The 16,798-nt window shown below is 42.1% G+C and overlaps 2 protein-coding genes across 2 annotated transcripts in view; both read left to right on the top strand.

Moving 5' to 3' along the window:
- fer1l6 (fer-1 like family member 6) overlaps positions 1 to 16,798 on the top strand; it is a 37,796-nt gene that overhangs the window by 9,248 nt on the left and 11,750 nt on the right. Inside the window, exons 5-27 of the mRNA XM_073473355.1 lie at positions 413 to 544; positions 642 to 704; positions 834 to 912; positions 1,219 to 1,375; positions 2,446 to 2,632; positions 3,851 to 3,952; positions 4,070 to 4,160; positions 4,274 to 4,391; positions 4,512 to 4,743; positions 5,220 to 5,328; positions 5,730 to 5,952; positions 6,836 to 6,956; positions 7,164 to 7,264; positions 8,353 to 8,455; positions 9,218 to 9,337; positions 9,473 to 9,625; positions 9,735 to 9,906; positions 10,282 to 10,406; positions 14,587 to 14,721; positions 14,848 to 14,997; positions 15,104 to 15,211; positions 15,622 to 15,684; positions 16,426 to 16,524. Coding sequence (XP_073329456.1) covers positions 413 to 544; positions 642 to 704; positions 834 to 912; positions 1,219 to 1,375; positions 2,446 to 2,632; positions 3,851 to 3,952; positions 4,070 to 4,160; positions 4,274 to 4,391; positions 4,512 to 4,743; positions 5,220 to 5,328; positions 5,730 to 5,952; positions 6,836 to 6,956; positions 7,164 to 7,264; positions 8,353 to 8,455; positions 9,218 to 9,337; positions 9,473 to 9,625; positions 9,735 to 9,906; positions 10,282 to 10,406; positions 14,587 to 14,721; positions 14,848 to 14,997; positions 15,104 to 15,211; positions 15,622 to 15,684; positions 16,426 to 16,524 — 2,943 coding nt within the window. The remainder of the gene's footprint in view (positions 1 to 412; positions 545 to 641; positions 705 to 833; positions 913 to 1,218; positions 1,376 to 2,445; positions 2,633 to 3,850; positions 3,953 to 4,069; positions 4,161 to 4,273; positions 4,392 to 4,511; positions 4,744 to 5,219; positions 5,329 to 5,729; positions 5,953 to 6,835; positions 6,957 to 7,163; positions 7,265 to 8,352; positions 8,456 to 9,217; positions 9,338 to 9,472; positions 9,626 to 9,734; positions 9,907 to 10,281; positions 10,407 to 14,586; positions 14,722 to 14,847; positions 14,998 to 15,103; positions 15,212 to 15,621; positions 15,685 to 16,425; positions 16,525 to 16,798) is intronic.
- On the top strand, positions 11,308 to 13,195 carry LOC141002157 (tripartite motif-containing protein 16-like). The gene has a single exon (XM_073473356.1). The coding sequence runs from the start codon at positions 11,308 to 11,310 to the stop codon at positions 12,973 to 12,975; it is 1,668 nt and encodes a 555-aa protein (XP_073329457.1). The 3' UTR covers positions 12,976 to 13,195.

Raw genomic sequence — 16,798 nt, 5'->3', positions numbered from 1 at the left:
TTCCTGTAACCGCACCAAAAGCTAATTGGGTCTACAGTATTCTGAGCCGAGACCCATCCTACATCCATGTTGCCTGGAAATCTGTTCAGTAGTTTTTGTGTAATCCTGCTGACAAACCAACCAACAGGAGAAAACATAACCTCCTCGGTGGAGGTAATTAAACATAATGCAACTGATTATGTTAATGCATAAGCACAAAAAAAGCACACAGTTATGTCAGACAGAGCTGATGAAAGAAATGAACAATTTTTTGATAGATATGCACTACATTATAATACTAAGAAAGATGTTCTTTGCAATATGAGACCCATGTATGTATATATGCAGTCTTTACTGGGAATAAATCCTGACAACATCCTTGTCATGTGTGCAGTGATATGGTTTGTCCAATAATGTTTCGTCTGTCTCACAGATTGCCATTAACATCACAGAGGCCAGGCAGCTGGTGGGAGAAAACATCGACCCCAGTGTGGTTATTGAGATCGGAGATGAGAAGAAACAGACGTCAGTCAAAGAAGGAACCAATGCTCCTTTTTACAATGAGGTCAGAATAAATTCATTTGAATCATCTGCGTCTCAGTATCACTGTCAGTTTGAAGAACCCACGCGTCATTATTCTCTCCCTCTTTTCTTTCCGTCAGTATTTTGTGTTTGACTTCTTTGCCCACAAAGAGGTCTTCTTCGACAAAGTCATCAAGCTGACGGTGAGCAGTTCTCTTTACATATAGTTAAAAATGTAATTTTGCAATAATTGTTTATTGTTTGCTTCCATGGTCTTGTAGCTTTAGGTTGCCTGAGTCAAGCTTGGCCTTTGTCTCCTTGTGAATATTCAGGTGATGCACTCTAAAATGCTGAGGAGTTTCTGTGTCGGGTCCTTTAAGCTGGATGTGTGGACAGTCTACAAACAGCCAGGTAGCTTATCTCTTTCTGACATGTTTCTTCATTTACCTAGAGAAGGTAGCTGCACAGTGCTTTCAGTCTGTGAAATCAGATTCCTGCTTTAAAGTGATCAGAAGTTTAAACCAAGTTCCATCACTGTATATAGAAAAAATAATCATAAGCACAAGCTACATAAACTATAAGTGTGGTGCAGAAGCTACTAGGACAGTCCAATCTACTACTAATCTACTAGAGCAGGTTGGCCAAGTGCCAAACATAAGGGCATATTCGGCATATACACTCTATATACACCCTTCTGTCTCTTTCTCACTCCCTTAGGTCACCAGTTCATCAATAAGTGGGCAATGCTGACCAATCCCGGTGACATTAGCACTGGGGTCAAAGGTTATGTCAAATGTGACATCAGCGTCTCAGCGAAGGGTGATGCCATGCAGCCAGGACCAAAAGCCAGTGATGCTGAGGAGCAGATAGACAAGTATGATACCTGTCTGTCTTCTTCTAAATGCTCTTTCAAAGGTTCATTTCAAAGTTTTTTAAAACACCAAGGTTGTAGAACAAAATGTGAGTTTAAGTCCCCGTATGCTACACACAGACAAAACCAAACTATTTTATAAAGTGGAGCATGGAAGATGAGTTCAGGAGTCTCACAGCCTGAGGAAACAAGCTGCTCTGTAGTCTTGTGGTATGGCAGCAGATACTTCTGTATCTTTTGTCAGGTGGCAGCAGGGTGAAGAGACTGTGGCTGGATGGGTGTTGTCTTTTAGTATCTTTGGGCTCTGTGCAGACATCTCACTTCACTGATGTCACTCATGCTCTGTAGATGGTACCAGTGATGTTTTGCAGTATTTCTGCATTATTTGACCAGTTACAGAAACAGGAACGATATCGGAGAGGTGTAATGTGATCGTATAAGGTATGATCTGACATACATCATCAGCACCTTAGAAACTGTGTGCTTTAATTGTAAAACCTATAAAATTGTAGAAAGAAAAAAAAAATCACTTGTGAAGTATTTTTTGAAAGGTCCTGCCCTTTGGAAGGTCTGGCGGTTCCTTTCTAGATGGTTCAAAACATTTTGTGTGTTGGGTTAAAATATATGCAATTAAAAGTTAAAGAGATGTACGTTATATAATAAGATGTAATAAACATTTAATATAAGTCAGTATTAAATATTGTCCACTGAGAGATCTCATTTGACCTCTCTTTTCCTCTTAACCGTCACTGCATTTCTTTATATGCAGATGAAGCTCTATTTAACATTTGACCAATCAACCCCAGAAGCACATAAAACATCTTTGTGAAAACATATTGTCCCCAGAGGATGGGTCCTAGATATATTGATGACCCTATCATAATAAGTCTGCACATGAAATATCTGATAATTGTAAGTTGAACTGAATGAACACTGCAGTCTCTTGGAGGAATCAGCAGAGATTTAGACTCCCGCTGTAATATGTCTCTTGGGTAAATGATGATAGACCTGGTTGTTTAAGATTTTATGAAGCAGTCTTGGGCTGAAATATACTGTGATGTCCCTCTCCTCAGGAGCCTGTTGATACCAGAAGGTTTTCCCTCTGAGCGGCCCTGGGCTCGTTTCTGTGTGAAGGTGTATCAAGCTGAAGGCCTTCCACGGAACAACTCCAGCATCATGGCCAATGTCACCAAGGCCTTCATAGGAGACAACACAGCACTCATAGACCCATATGTAGTGGTCAGCTTCTTCAAACAAGTGGTGGGTTGAATCTCTACTACTAGCAGCTGACATTTTAATACATGCTCATTTAAAAACTAACAGCAGCTATTGTACAGGTTTATGACCAGTTGTCCAATTCTTATGAGGAAAGCAGCAGCTGTGTTTTTGGTATAATTATTATTATTAAGGAACAGGTTTAAAACATTACGAACACGACAAATTTCAAATTCTAAGTTTCACTAATTTCAGACACATTTGTTGAAATCTTGCATTCAACTTAACATGGTTGCTGATGTATCAGTCATTAAAATTTGTGGAAGGGTTATGAAGGTGCTATCACTGTTGACTGACAGTTACAGGTTTTGTAACATGTTGTGAAAATGATAATGTCATAAATGTTATTTTTAAAACGTTACCTGGTATACATTACATGCATTAGCTAACAAAATAATTAAAATCTCTGAATTATTTTAGATTGGCAGGTAATGGTTTGGCAGGTTTTCGAATTTAGATTTTTTTGGTTGGGTCAGATTTATACAAAAGAACTAGATCCCAGATGGAAAGATGGCACCCATTCAAACCAATGAGAAGTACTCGCCTAGCGCATATGCCAAAAACGTTTTCTAGCTTCAGGGTTTACTTCCTGGTTATGCAACCCATTGAATATGCACAGTAGAGTTTCCCCTGCTGGCCCCGCCCACCAGTTCCCTCTCGGCCCATAGACTTTACATTGTGATGATGTCACAGATTTTTAAATCACTCTTCTCAGCTTCAGGGAAGTTTTACAAATATTAAACCTCCATGGATCAACAATTCCTAATAGAGTCATAATCGACCTTGTTTGCAGTTCTTGGTGTCCTGTCAACAGTTTTACAGATGTCTCTTCTATAATGGCGGTTTATGGGGAAAATGCTTTTTGGGCCGCAGGGGAATTTTTTTTACTGCAATACTGCGAGTGGCCACCATGGCAGTTTGGAAGCAAAGCTGAGTGGTGCCCTCCAGGGCCTGGTTGGGGGTGACATGGCCTCTGGTTCCACATGATAGACTAGAATCACTGTGACGTTAGCAACAACACCCACTTCCAGGTACAAAACTGGTGCTTGATTTGCATTGTGGAGATCTGTTTAATTAGTTTTTTTCTGTTGACATTTTCAGCCATAGCTGTAATGTGTGAAGATATATAGTAAAACATGCTGATCCAACCTGTCTGACATTTCTGTGCTTATCTTCATTTAACGACCTAACCTTGTTTCTCAGGGTCGCACGTCCACTCAGAAATCCACAGCAGACCCAGTGTGGAACGAGCAGATTGTTTTCACAGAGATGTTTCCTCCTCTGTGTCAGAGACTGAAGATCCAGGTATGAACGTGGGAGGAGGAAGTGACTTTCTCCAAATTTCACCATGATTTACACAATTCAAATACACAATTACATGATAAATAATGTCACAGGATTCTGCCCTCTCTCTCGTCATAGGTCTGGGATGAGGGAAGCATGAATGATGTTGCCATTGGAACCCATTACTTTGACTTGAGACGCATCTCCAATGAACAGGATGGTGACAGAGGTAAGGACACACAGGAGTCATAATCCAGGTGGGAAGAGTGAATTTCTGATTGTCTCATGGTGACTAATGTTTACGTATTCTCTCTCCATCTCATTCTCTTCTTCTGTTTTCAGGGTTTCTACCAACCTTCGGTCCTGCCTGGATTAACCTGTACGGCTCTGCCCGAAACTTTTCATTAGGTGATGACACAGGGGAGCTTAATGAGGGCATCGGAGAGGGAGTGTCCTACAGGTCAGTGTTCAAAGATGATGATTATTCAAATATTTTTACAATGAGAAAAATCACTAGATTAATAATGAAGCAACAATTACAATTACCAACAATAAGCTGTCAATTTCTTGCTGGTGTCAGGGGTCGGGTGTACATGGAGCTGGCGGTGGAGATCTTATCAGGAGGGACGGGGGGAGAGTCCAAACTCATCAGGATAGTGAAGCCTGTGAAGGACGCTAAAGCAGGAAAAGCCGGAGGGAAGGACGGCAAGACTCCTGCAGGAGGAGCGGGAGGAGCTGCAGGTGGAGCTGCTGATGATGACAAAGGAAAGGCTGTGGCACCAGAGGTCCTGCCAGTGGAATCTCCTCCTGGGGTAGGAAGACAGCACTTTCTTTGAATAATAACAATGTTCGCCAACATATAAACATTTAATAATATTATAATTTTACTTCAACTGGTTCTAAATATTTGAAATGTGTGTCTGACAAACACCCATTTTTTGGTGAGATTGGTCTGGCAAATGACAATAAACACTACAATACCTGTTAGCCTTTGCTGCGGAGAACGAGACATCTGCAACAAACAAGTTGAGGGTTTTTTCATTCATGACTGCAACAACAAAACAAATTGTTGTGAATATGCCAAATATGCTGACAATAACATTGCCAAGTCTCTCTCATGCTGGGTTCCCCTGAGCTATAATACACCAAGTTAGAATAAATGGTTTCAGCTTTCTGAAATGGAGGATTGCATACACCAGGTGTGGTGTGCAGTGGAGGGCCATATATAATGACATGGAAAGTTTTGTCAAACAGATGAATGAATTCATGTCCATGTTTCTGTGTCCAGCTGGATGCAGACAACAAGGAGAGCTTCCTGCTGTTTGGGGCGTTGTTTGATGCCACCATGATCGACAGGAAGATCGGAGACAAGCCAATCAGCTTTGAGTTCTCCCTGGGTGAGCTGCTTAACCCACTTTTTTCTCCCCTTGTCTTTACAATGTTTGTTTTTAATAGAAAAGCTTCACACATTTATTACAATAGACATATAATAAACACTGTGTTTTGATGAGCTCATAATGTTCAGTTCAAAATGTTTCGATGTAGCTCTCAAGTTATTTTTGAGTAGTTTGTGTTGTCATTGTCATCAAAGTGTTGTAGTGCTGAATGTATTTATTACTGAAACCAAACACAAAATCACGGTATAGTTGAATCCCTAAAACAATGACAATTGATGGCACTGTTTTTTTTTCCAGTGTAGTTCCACCCGTCCTCCAGTCCTGTCCTTGTCTTGTACTGTTCAGTCTTTATGTGGCTGGTGACACATACAGAAACCTCTTCTACTTCTTTCCTCCCTCAGGTAACTTCGGTAATGTCTTGGAGTCTGTAGGTATCCCTGCCCCCAGTCCTGCTGTCAGTCGGAGGAGAAGAGCTCTGGACATCCCAGACAACAGTGACATTTTGGGCTCCTCCCCTACCTCCCCGTCATCCCCCCTCCTGCCCAGAGACCCTCAGGACACCACCTTGACCGCCACCAAGTCCACCACGGCTCCAGAGAAACCGATCCTTGTTGAAGGAAACAGGTTGAGTCATGTTGTTGTTCCACGATTCGATTTGATTTTCAATTTAAAAATTGTTCGTCAGCACTGACCATCATATCATTATCAGATCACATCTGGATGTGCAGAGATCAACAGATCATTGGTTTTATGTCCTGACAATTGTCATTTACATTTTCAAATTCTTCTTTAAAAAGATGGAGTTATTTTACAACAACAGTTTGAGTTTATCCTGGTGGCTTTTTGCAGGTTAGGGTTAGACAAGTTCAATTAATATTCAACAAAAATTCCAGTTCAGTTTCTCAAATCTGTCTCGAGGAAACTCTTTACAAACAAATCAATAAAGGGTGATCGAAGTTGAATGCTCATTTGGATCGATTTCTGATATGGAATCAAAATGGTGACGCCTCGAGTGGCTACAAGTTAAATTGCAGACACACTGAATGACACTTTATTTTGGAGAATTTTTTGGGAGTCAGTTGCTTGAGTATGTTATTGATGAGCTGAGAAATGTGTGTCTTTGACACAAGTCAGCAAAATGAATCAGTAGTGTCAGTTTCATACAATAATATAAGTTTACCAACATGAGAATGGAAATTGGACACTATAATACCACACCAAGTAATGCAAACCCCTGAATGTACTGATTTGAGAAAAGGTGCATAACATTCAACTTAAAATCATCCAGGCTACGTAATATCATTGAATCTTGAGCCTTTTGCATTTAATTGTTCCCAGAAACAAACAAAAACAAAGTGAAGTGGTGTTGTTCCTTTTCAGTGATAAAATCAGCGTCCTCAGTTCCTGTGTAGAGAGTTTCTTGTTTACAGTACATTGCTCTTCATTGTTTTCGACAGTCTCCCAGTTCATTGTGTAGATAACTGTGTGTTAATGTGTGCACATTCAGGTACTACATGTATCTGCCCCTGGAGAAGCAGAAGCCATGTGTTAATGTGCTGAGTCACTGGGAGGACAGAACGTACCGACTGTTCAACTCTAACATGCTGGAGAATATAGCTGTTCTTTTTGTATGTACACACACACACACACACACACACAGATGCCATGATCACATTTTGTTTGAATGTAGTTATTCTATAGTAATTTATAACATTACAGTGACTCACCTGATTCTAAGTCATTTCTGTCTTTCAAAAACCTGTTAACTCTATGAACAGTTTCCACCGACATCCTCGCAAGGAATTTAAATACACTGTATATTTCTTGTCTATTAGGAGGAGGGTGTAGCCAGTGCGGCTGAGCTACACAGGAAGTCAGATCCAGGGGCGGAGCATGCGCTCAAAACAGTCCTCAGAGAATTCTGTATGGATGCCAGGTATTCAGACAATCAAATCTAATTAGCTACAAAGACGAGAAAGCTTTATGCTGTTTGTATGTAAACATGATCTTTTATAGAGAAGTGTTTCCTTGCAGTATGGCTTATTAAAGATGCATGTTGTACATACATGATTATTGTTCACAGCAAGCTTCTCATTGCTCCGATGTAAAGAAGTATTTAGTTATTTTGTCACAACTGAGAAAACATCTCAGCTTCATTAAAGCTGCTGTCAGTGTTATATTCTTATTAAAATAAGCGTTAAATAGCTCTGTATTCCAACAGTAACCACTGGTATAGAGTGTTTTTCCAGTCCCATGACAGACAGGAAGTTAGCTAAAACAACGATTACAGCAGGTTTAAAAAAGGAATTGGTCCAAGAAAAAAGTTTTATTTATGAAAATGTTCAACAGCACTTGACTGTGTGGAATCTCAGGGCAGTGTCTGATTAAGTCCTGTTAGAATTATATACATATGTTAAGGTATGAACCTTTTTAAAACCTGGAGCCTACATTACCCACAATGCAACGCAGCCACTGAGTGACTCCATGGAGGCAGTTTATCAGATTGCTTGCAGCTTCCTCTGTGAACACAAAAGGCTTCATGCTACTTTTGTCACATATGCAGTCGCTCTCCCTGAGACCTGTAACCTGAAAGAAGCCTCAGTAATCCACACATCAAACTTCTTTACTGTAAGCCATTTAACCTGCTAGGATCATCACTCTCTATCATAAAGTGACGGTAAGATCACTGCAGCATTAATAATTGGACAGCCTCTCATATTCATTAGAAAGACAGGGCAAACCTTCATATGGTGGCTCTATATCATATAGTGAATTAGAGTGTCAACACAGTCACTGTGGAGTGTTTAATTACACCATGATACAGCCTGATAATGGAAGATGACCCTATTTACTGTTCCAGTGGTGCTGATGGGTGAAATCTGCTGAATTATAATTTAACAGTCGTGCTGTACGTTATGATGCGCAATTCCAGCATAACACTGCTGTTTTTCAGGGTAGAGTGTAGACAGGCATGCTGACACCAGCTGCTTCTTTTCACCATGAGCTTGTTGTGTTTTTCTGCAGGAGTTTCATAGCAGCAGCAGAGGCCAAGCTGAAAGCAGAGCTAAAGTCGAGCTACCTGACACAGCTGGACAAGAAACGCCTCACCATGTGTAAACAGGAACTGGTGGGAAAACACACACACACACAACATTTACTGTGCACAGGATCTTTAAGGCCTTAAGACTGAGAGTGAAACATTTTGATGCTACAAGAGATTCTCCAGTGCGGTTGTTTTGTCGACACACCTCAACAGCAGTGAAGGTTATGTTAACTGGAAAGAATCAACACTGGTCTGTTTCCATAAAATGTTCAGTCCACATCGTTTGTGGGGAAGTCAAGAAGTCAGGGACTGAATCAGAGTCATGTTTCTCTGGTGGAAAAAGGCTCTCACTAATTGGTTTAATTTTTACATTAAAACAGGCTCAATTTCATACTGTTCTACTTTGTTTATATGTGGTGGACCCTGCCACCTTTCTAGCTTCAAACAGTGTTTACTGATGATCCATTGCCCTATTCCAAACCCCAATCAAAAAAATGTCCCAGTAAAACAAAAGCCCATTTGTCCAACAGCTCGTTATCCTGACAACAAATCCCCACTCCTCCAAAAAATACACTGTCTCCCTGCAGTGTTAGTTCAGTGACTGCCTGCTAACCCTAACCGTAACTCAGCACAGATATTAAGGCTAATTAACTCTGTATTACAGAAACAGCAGGCCTGTAGAGCAGCCAGCTTTGTATTTGAGATAACACACTGTCAGAGAAATGTGCTTTCAGTCCAATGGGACATTTTTTGGAGAAAGATGAATTATGTGCGTGAATCATGCATCAGCACAACTAGTGTGTGTGTGTGTGTGTGTGTGTGTGTGTGTGTGCGTGTGTGTTGCAGGAGAGTATGATAGGAGAGGCCCAGTCCTTGGGAGAGAGGAAGAGAAAAGCTGGTGGTGTGAAAGAAATGCTGCAGGATGCAACAAAACTCACACACAAACTACACTTTCTTGTGGAGGAGGTAGGGAACTCAACCTGTGTGTGCGCGTGCATGTGCCCGTGCACACGTGTCTTTTTTATGTACATCTTGTCGTTTGAGTGTTCCTTGTACATCATAACTTTTCTTATTCACTTGGCACGCCTTCACACACTGCAGCCCCAGCACACTGTGCCTGACCTCTTTGTGTGGTTGCTGAGCAACAACAAGCGTGTTGCATACGCTCGTGTCCGAACCAGAGACCTGCTGTACTCTAGCACCCGAGAGGCCCGAGGAATCCACTGTGGCAAGATAATAACTCTGTTTCTAAAGGTAAACACACATACACAACTATGACTGAAGTATTATTATTGTTGTTATTATTATCGTAGGAAGGCTGGCAGAGACAAACTAATGCTGGTGTGTGTTTGTATGCGTGCAGCCTCCAGGGAAGCGTGTTGCAGGCTTGTCAGTCCAAGCGAATCTGGATGTGTATCTGTGGTATGGAACCTGCTCAGACTCCAGCCACATGCTGGATGACATACCTGCAGGATTCAGTCCGGCCACAGGGGGCGCCGACGCCAGCAGCCCTCCAAAGTACCTGCTCAGCGCAGGTGAGAGAGACATTTTTATATTTTCCCATTTCTGTGGTTATTTTTGTCCTTGAAACCCACACAGTGCATTTACTTTGTGTTTTTGGCTTCTTTTTGACCACAATCAAACACTGTCAAACAAGTTCTACAGCTAAGACTCAAAACTGTTTTGAGCATTTACTCCTGTCATGTAGATGTCTGCATGATACAGTTTATAGGAAAGGAACTGGTTTACATTCAAATCCATGACATCACTGTTATATTAGGTTTCAAATAAGTCATGTTACACTGGATACCACTAATGATAAGTGAAAATAATGTTTTAAAGTAAACTACATGTTAGTGTGTGTGTGTGTGTGTGTGTGTGTGTGTGTTTGTGTGTGTTTGTGTCTCCAGAGCAGCATCAGTTCCAGCTGAGGTGCCACATGTATCAGGCTCGTGGTCTGATTGCTGCAGACAACTCAGGCCTGTCTGACCCGTTTGCTCGAGTCACCTATCTGTCACACAGCCAGACCACCAATGTGAGTATGTGTGTTTGCATGGGTTTGACTTCTGCTTCGTTCGGCGATACACTAGATTGAAGACCAGTTAATTGACACAATGAACACTTTTCACCTGGTCTCACGCCACATTTTCTTCCAGTGAAAACAGATTTCTAACAGATAATGGCACAAAAAGAGGACACTGACAGCACACACACTGACAGCACAAACAGAGACAGCAGTGTCTCTCCCTCTCCTCTGCACCACAGTGCAGGCAGACAGGAGTGACAGTGCCACAACTTTATGTCTACTCATAAAATGTACCGACTTCACAGATACCGAATCACACTTGAGTTGGCAGCCCTGATTTTAAAATCAATTGTAACATAAAGAACAATATGATCCAATGCACATGTGCACATTACAACACAAGTCTCACAGCACCACTCTGGTTACCATGGCCTCAGGTGAAAAAACACTTTAACTAATTATTTTGTCTTTAAAGCAGAAAACATCAAAATGTCACAATACAGTACAAATTATTTATTTTCTTCTGTCTTTGAATATCTGGTATTAAAATGATCTGAGAGTAATTGTTTTACATATAAGTAAGTAAGGATTTTACCACTAACTGAAATGTTTTCAGATGTGGAGCAGGTTTTAACTGAGTCTGAGTCTAGACTCACAGAGCTGCTCCTCGTCCTGCAATGAATCAGAGCTTTGTAAGCCCCCCCCCCCTTCTTCTTCCTGCTCTCACACACAGCAGCTCCTCTCTGTCAGTGTATTTCCATGTCCCCTCCCCTTCAGATCTACAGTTAGAGGATGAGTGTAACTGAGCTGACAGGCTTCATTCACTACACAAACACATGTTTTTTGGATCAGAGCTCAAACTAGTTTCAGTTATGAGGAAGTGAAACTCAGACAGTCAATGAGAGGTGAAATGGCGCAGAGAGGACTTCAGCTGGACCGGGACACTTTTGTTTGTCCGATCTGTTTGGATCTACTGAAGGATCCGGTGACTATTCCCTGTGGACACAGCTACTGCAAGAACTGTATTAAAGATCACTGGGACACAGAGGATGAGAAGGGGATCCACAGCTGCCCTCAGTGCAGGAAGAGCTTCACACCAAGGCCTGAGCTGCTGAAAAGCACCATGTTAGCAGTTTTAGTGGAGGAGCTGAAGAAGACTGGACTCCAAGCTGCTCCTGCAGATTTCTGCTATGCTGGACCTGAAGATGTGGCCTGTGATGTCTGCACTGGGAGAAAACTGAAAGCATTAAAGTCCTGTCTGGTCTGTCTGGCCTCATACTGTGAGAAACACCTCCAGCCTCATTATGAATCAGCTCCATTAAAGAAACACAAGCTGGTGGAGCCCTCCGAGAAGCTCCAAGAGAACATCTGCTCTCGTCATGATGAGGTGATGAAGATGTTCTGCCGTACTGATCAGCAGTGTATCTGTTATCTCTGCTCTGTGGAGGTACATAAAGGCCACGACACAGTGTCAGCTGAAGCAGAGAGGACTGAGAGGCAGAGAGAGCTAGAGGTGAGGATCCAGCAGAGCATCCAGGACAGATGTGAGAAAGATGTGAAGGTGCTTCATCAGGAGGTGGAGGCCATCAATCGCTCTGCTGATAAAACAGTGGAGAACAGTGAGAAGATCTTCACCGAGCTGATCCGTCTCATGGAGAAAAGACGCTCTGATGTGAAGCAGCAGGTCAGATCCCAGCAGGAAACTGAAGTGAGTCGAGTCAGAGAGCTTCAGGAGAAGCTGGAGCAGGAGATCACTGAGCTGAAGAGGAAAGACGCTGAGCTGAAGAAGCTCTCACACACACAGGATCACAACCAGTTTCTACACAACTACCCCTCACTGTCAGCACTCAGTGAGTCTACACACTCATCCAGCATCAACATCCGTCCTCTGAGCTACTTTGAGGATGTGACAGCAGCTGTGTCAGAGGTCAGAGACAAACTACAGGACGTCCTGAGACAGAAACAGACAAACGTCTCAATGACAGTGACTGAAGTGGAGGTTTCACTGTCACAACCGGAGCCCAAGACCAGAGATGACCTCTTAAAATATTCACGTGAAATCACACTGGATCCAAACACAGCAAACACAAAGCTGTTGTTATCTAAGGGGAACAGAAGAGCATCATTTAGGATTCAACAACAGTGTTATCCTAGTCACCCTGACAGGTTCACTGACAGGCCTCAGGTCCTGAGTAGAGAGAGTCTGACTGGACGTTGTTACTGGGAGGTGGAGCGGAGAGGGCTAGGAGTTGGTGTAGTAGTCACATACAAGAATATCAGGCGAGCAGGGGAGTCAGGTGAATGTAGATTTGGATACAATGACAAATCTTGGATGTTATTTTGTTACACAGACAGTTTTCACTTTCATTACAACAGTGTCCTCAAACTTTTCTCTGGTCCTCAGTCCTCCAGAATTGGAGTGTACCTGGATCACAGTGCAGGTATTCTGTCCTTCTACAGCGTCTCTGAAACCATCACTCTCCTCCAAAGAGTCCACACCACATTCACTCAGCCTCTCCATGCTGGACTTTGTTTTTTCTGCACTGAAGACTCTGCTGAGTTCTGTAAACTCAAATAGACAGAAGTCATTTAAGGGACAGTGGGTTAAATTCTGTCATGTTGTTTTGTTTCCATCATTGTTGCTGACAGCTGATTCTTGTGACATTTCTTCACTGCAGAGATCACCTGTCAATCAAACATGATGGGCGGTACTTTGACCTGTTTTTGTTCTGTAAATGGTCGAGTGTCTTCAGGCGGCAAAGGTTGAAGGTTTAAATCATGAATAAACAAACATGAAGGTCTTTTCTTCTCAACTTCATTCATGGTGTTGTACACAGCTGTGCAACTAATAAGAGAGTAATGAAGGCAGTTTTCCTCCTAAAACATCACAGAGTTCAGAGTATATGTTCAGAGCAGAGGAGCATTTGTCAGTAAGTCTCTGTCCTAAAACAGCTTCGTCCCAGAGAGATGAGCAGAGTTGGAACATGTTGTTTGAGCACTTAGTCAACAAAGAGGATTTACTTCATGGACTAAAAATGCAACTGGAGTTCCTTCCGCTGAAAAAAATCTTTTTAAAGTAATAATGTTATTTTCTGCAAGTTGATATATATTCAAAGACTTCAGGGGATTATTTTAAACTTCACTATATCACTTTCTGTAGTTCAGTAACCTCCCAGTTCACTGCTGGTTAAACAACTGGAGTGTGTGTATGAGCCGACTATCTTGCAAAACAAACTCCTTCGCAGTGAGCATTTTTACTTGAAAAGACATTTTGAAAAAGTTCATGGTCACCTGTGAAAAGATGTTCAAAACTTGTCAGACTATTTGAATTTGTTGATTAAACGTGCACATTCAGACCATATTCACCAGAATCTGCAATACTGGCTTTCAACTGAGGAATTTGGTTGGCCACTATTTACACATTTTAGAGGATAAACCGTGTCTCTACAACATTGTACCATAGTAGTCAAAGCTGTAACACTCTGAGTGCATGTGCTTTACAGCAGTAAGCTCAATGTCTGATTTTACATTAAGGTAAATAACTGCTGCCCATTATGATTTCATGAAAACTTCATGAGACCTAGTTTCACCTCACAGTGACTTTGGAGAAATACATTCATGTTCAATTATGTTATCGTTCGCCTCGTTTGCACTGGATGAGGCTAAAAGCAGGTTAAATGTAGCCTGTCCAGTTCAGAGCAAAATCATGGCTACAGGCAGACCATGCCAAAGAAATGATACAAAGCTTGTATTTATAACTGACAATCCGAATGTGATGGGATATTCTCCATCTCAAGCTGTGTGGACAAAAACTACACTAAAATAGTTTGGGACTAAATTGTGGTTAAACAGAGACCATGTCAAGGAAAAAAACACCTCACTGTCACCTTTGCCAACATGATGGAATATCATACATCCTGCAAGCTGCGGTGGCAAAAACAAAATCTCAACAATTTCAAGATCCTTTTGGCTTGAAGTGGGTTCCACATCATTGAGTGAACAGGCATTCTATCCAGCCGAAACGTCTAAATCATCTCTATCGCCTGCTGGGTTAAAAACATCAATATTAATGTAGACTGACTCCCGAGCTGAGCTTTCCAGGTCTGATTTGTTTGTGTTTGTGTTTCTGTGTGTGTGTGTGTGTGTGTGTGTGTGTGTGTGTGTGTGTGTGTGTGTGTGTGGCTGTCAGGTGATCAGTCAGACTCTCAGTCCAACATGGAATCAGTCTTTGCTGATGAGCCGTCTGCTGCTGGGTGGAGATCTGCAACACATCCAGCAGGAACCGCCACGCATTGTTATCGAGGTGTACGACGACGACGCACTGGTAATACGATGTAGATAATCAGACAGATGGATTCATTGAGTAGTAGGTTAATCACTGTTTTAGATAGTTTGCTGCTAGCTTCTGACCTCCTCCCTCTGATGCCACCCTGTCCCCTGCTGTGTGCAGAGTAAGGCAGAGTATCTGGGAACCACAGTGGCGGTGCCGGAGGTTCGCCTGTCCTCTGACTCCTACACGCCTCCAGTTCTGCAGTACAGCCCTCTGCACTGTGGCAGCCAGTCAGGAGGAGACCTGCTGGCTGCATTTGAACTGCTGCAGGTCAGTCACAGTGACTTTATGTACCATTCAGTTTCCACCATGATGATACAGGGTGTAAAATAAAGCACTTATAATGAGGAAGTGTTGTTGTGATGATTGTGTGTAGATCCCAGAGTCTGGAGAGCAGAGTCTGCCACCATTAGAGGAACAAGAAGGAGGCACCTACACAGTTCCTGCCAACATCAGACCTGTCCTCAGCACCTACAGACTGGAGGTATGGCCGCCTGTGTGTGTGTGTGTGTGTGTGTGTGTGTGTGTGTGTGTGTGTGTGTGTGTGTGTGTGTGTGTGTGTGACATAAGGCTTTTTGTATTTTGTAAGACCTTTTCTAGGATAAATTGTGAATTGTTTAATGTTGTAACTACGGCAACATCAATGAAAAAACACTGGAAGCGAGCAGGACACTAAAGTCATTTTCTTTTTAATGTTTCTACTGACATTTCAGGAGAAAAAGTTTTTTTCTTTTGAGAAGCTGAAAGGTCAGAGGTACAACGTTTTCACCCAGCAGCACCGTCATAAAATTGGAATGCAGTTTAATTCAGTGTAACCAACGAACACTTCTGGCCTAGTCATACACTCCAAACACTGCGCTATAACAAACCTCTGTGTGTGTGTGTCTTCATCAGGTGTTATTCTGGGGTCTGAGGGAGCTGAAGAAGGTTCAGTTACTGTCTGTCGATCGCCCACAGGTACACAAACACACACACACACACACACACACACACACACACACACAAGTGACTTGAAGAAGCTGTGTCTGCTTCCTTATGAGTCTGTATTGTAAAATGTGGTTACTGAATAAACATTTCATCTGGCCTTCACTGCAGATGAAGAAATTATGTGTAGAATTTACAAAACATGTTGTTATTTCTATTTTGTTGGAAACAAACATGGTGATTGGGTCCAGAGACCTGTGGATCCACCAGAGGGTACAGAGAATGTGAATCATCTGCATGTTTGAGTCCACCCCACCTTCATGTGTTTATGGTTTTTTCCCTGATGACTGAAAATATGTGCCCGTTAATGAAAGCTTTACCTTCCCCAGTAGATGAAGTGGTTTTGAGCCAACCCATCATATTTTCCTTAACCTAACCATGTAGTTTTAGTCCCTTTATTTCAAAAGTGTAACCGGACGCTGCATATTTATGATGCCTACCAAAACAGAATGAGAACAGGTTGTTTTTACAGGTAGGCAAGATTAAATGTGACCTGCAGGTCTATTACACGAAGAAGAAAAAAAACGTAAATGTAGAAAAACTGGAAAGAACCTGTGAAAGAGCAACAGAGAATCTTAATTAGGAAACAGGATCCTAATGTCCAGTTAATTTACACATCAGGAGAGAGAGAGAGGCCCTGGAGAGTGTGGAAAACATAAATATTAATGTAGACCCTCATGGAATTAATAATAAGTCCCTTCTCTCTGTCTCTAGGTGTTTATAGAGTGTGCAGGTAAAACACTGCGATCCTCCGTCATACAGAAGTACAAGTCCAACCCAAACTTCAGCACACTGGTGGATGCCATAGAGCTGGTAAGACCGATACAGCATTTATAGTGAATCATAACATAAGTGCAAAACAGCAGATTTTACTAGGGAGGCCAGCTGGTCTGCTTCACTTCGTGGCCAAATGTATCTGGACAGTCCTGTCCACATGTTATGACATTTGTGGCAGCAGTTAAGGGGAGGCCTTTTTCTGCACGGAGCCATCTCCATAAATAACAATTGTTTTCCAGTTTTGTGTGGATGAACCTCACCTCACAAAAACTCCATCCAACACCACTGGGATGAACTGGAAAACCAACTG

This window comes from Pagrus major, chromosome 9 (genome assembly GCF_040436345.1).
Source record: "Pagrus major chromosome 9, Pma_NU_1.0".
Taxonomy (NCBI): domain Eukaryota; kingdom Metazoa; phylum Chordata; class Actinopteri; order Spariformes; family Sparidae; genus Pagrus; species Pagrus major.
Note: the sequence above shows the minus strand (reverse complement) of the source record. Positions and strands in the feature narration are given on the sequence as shown.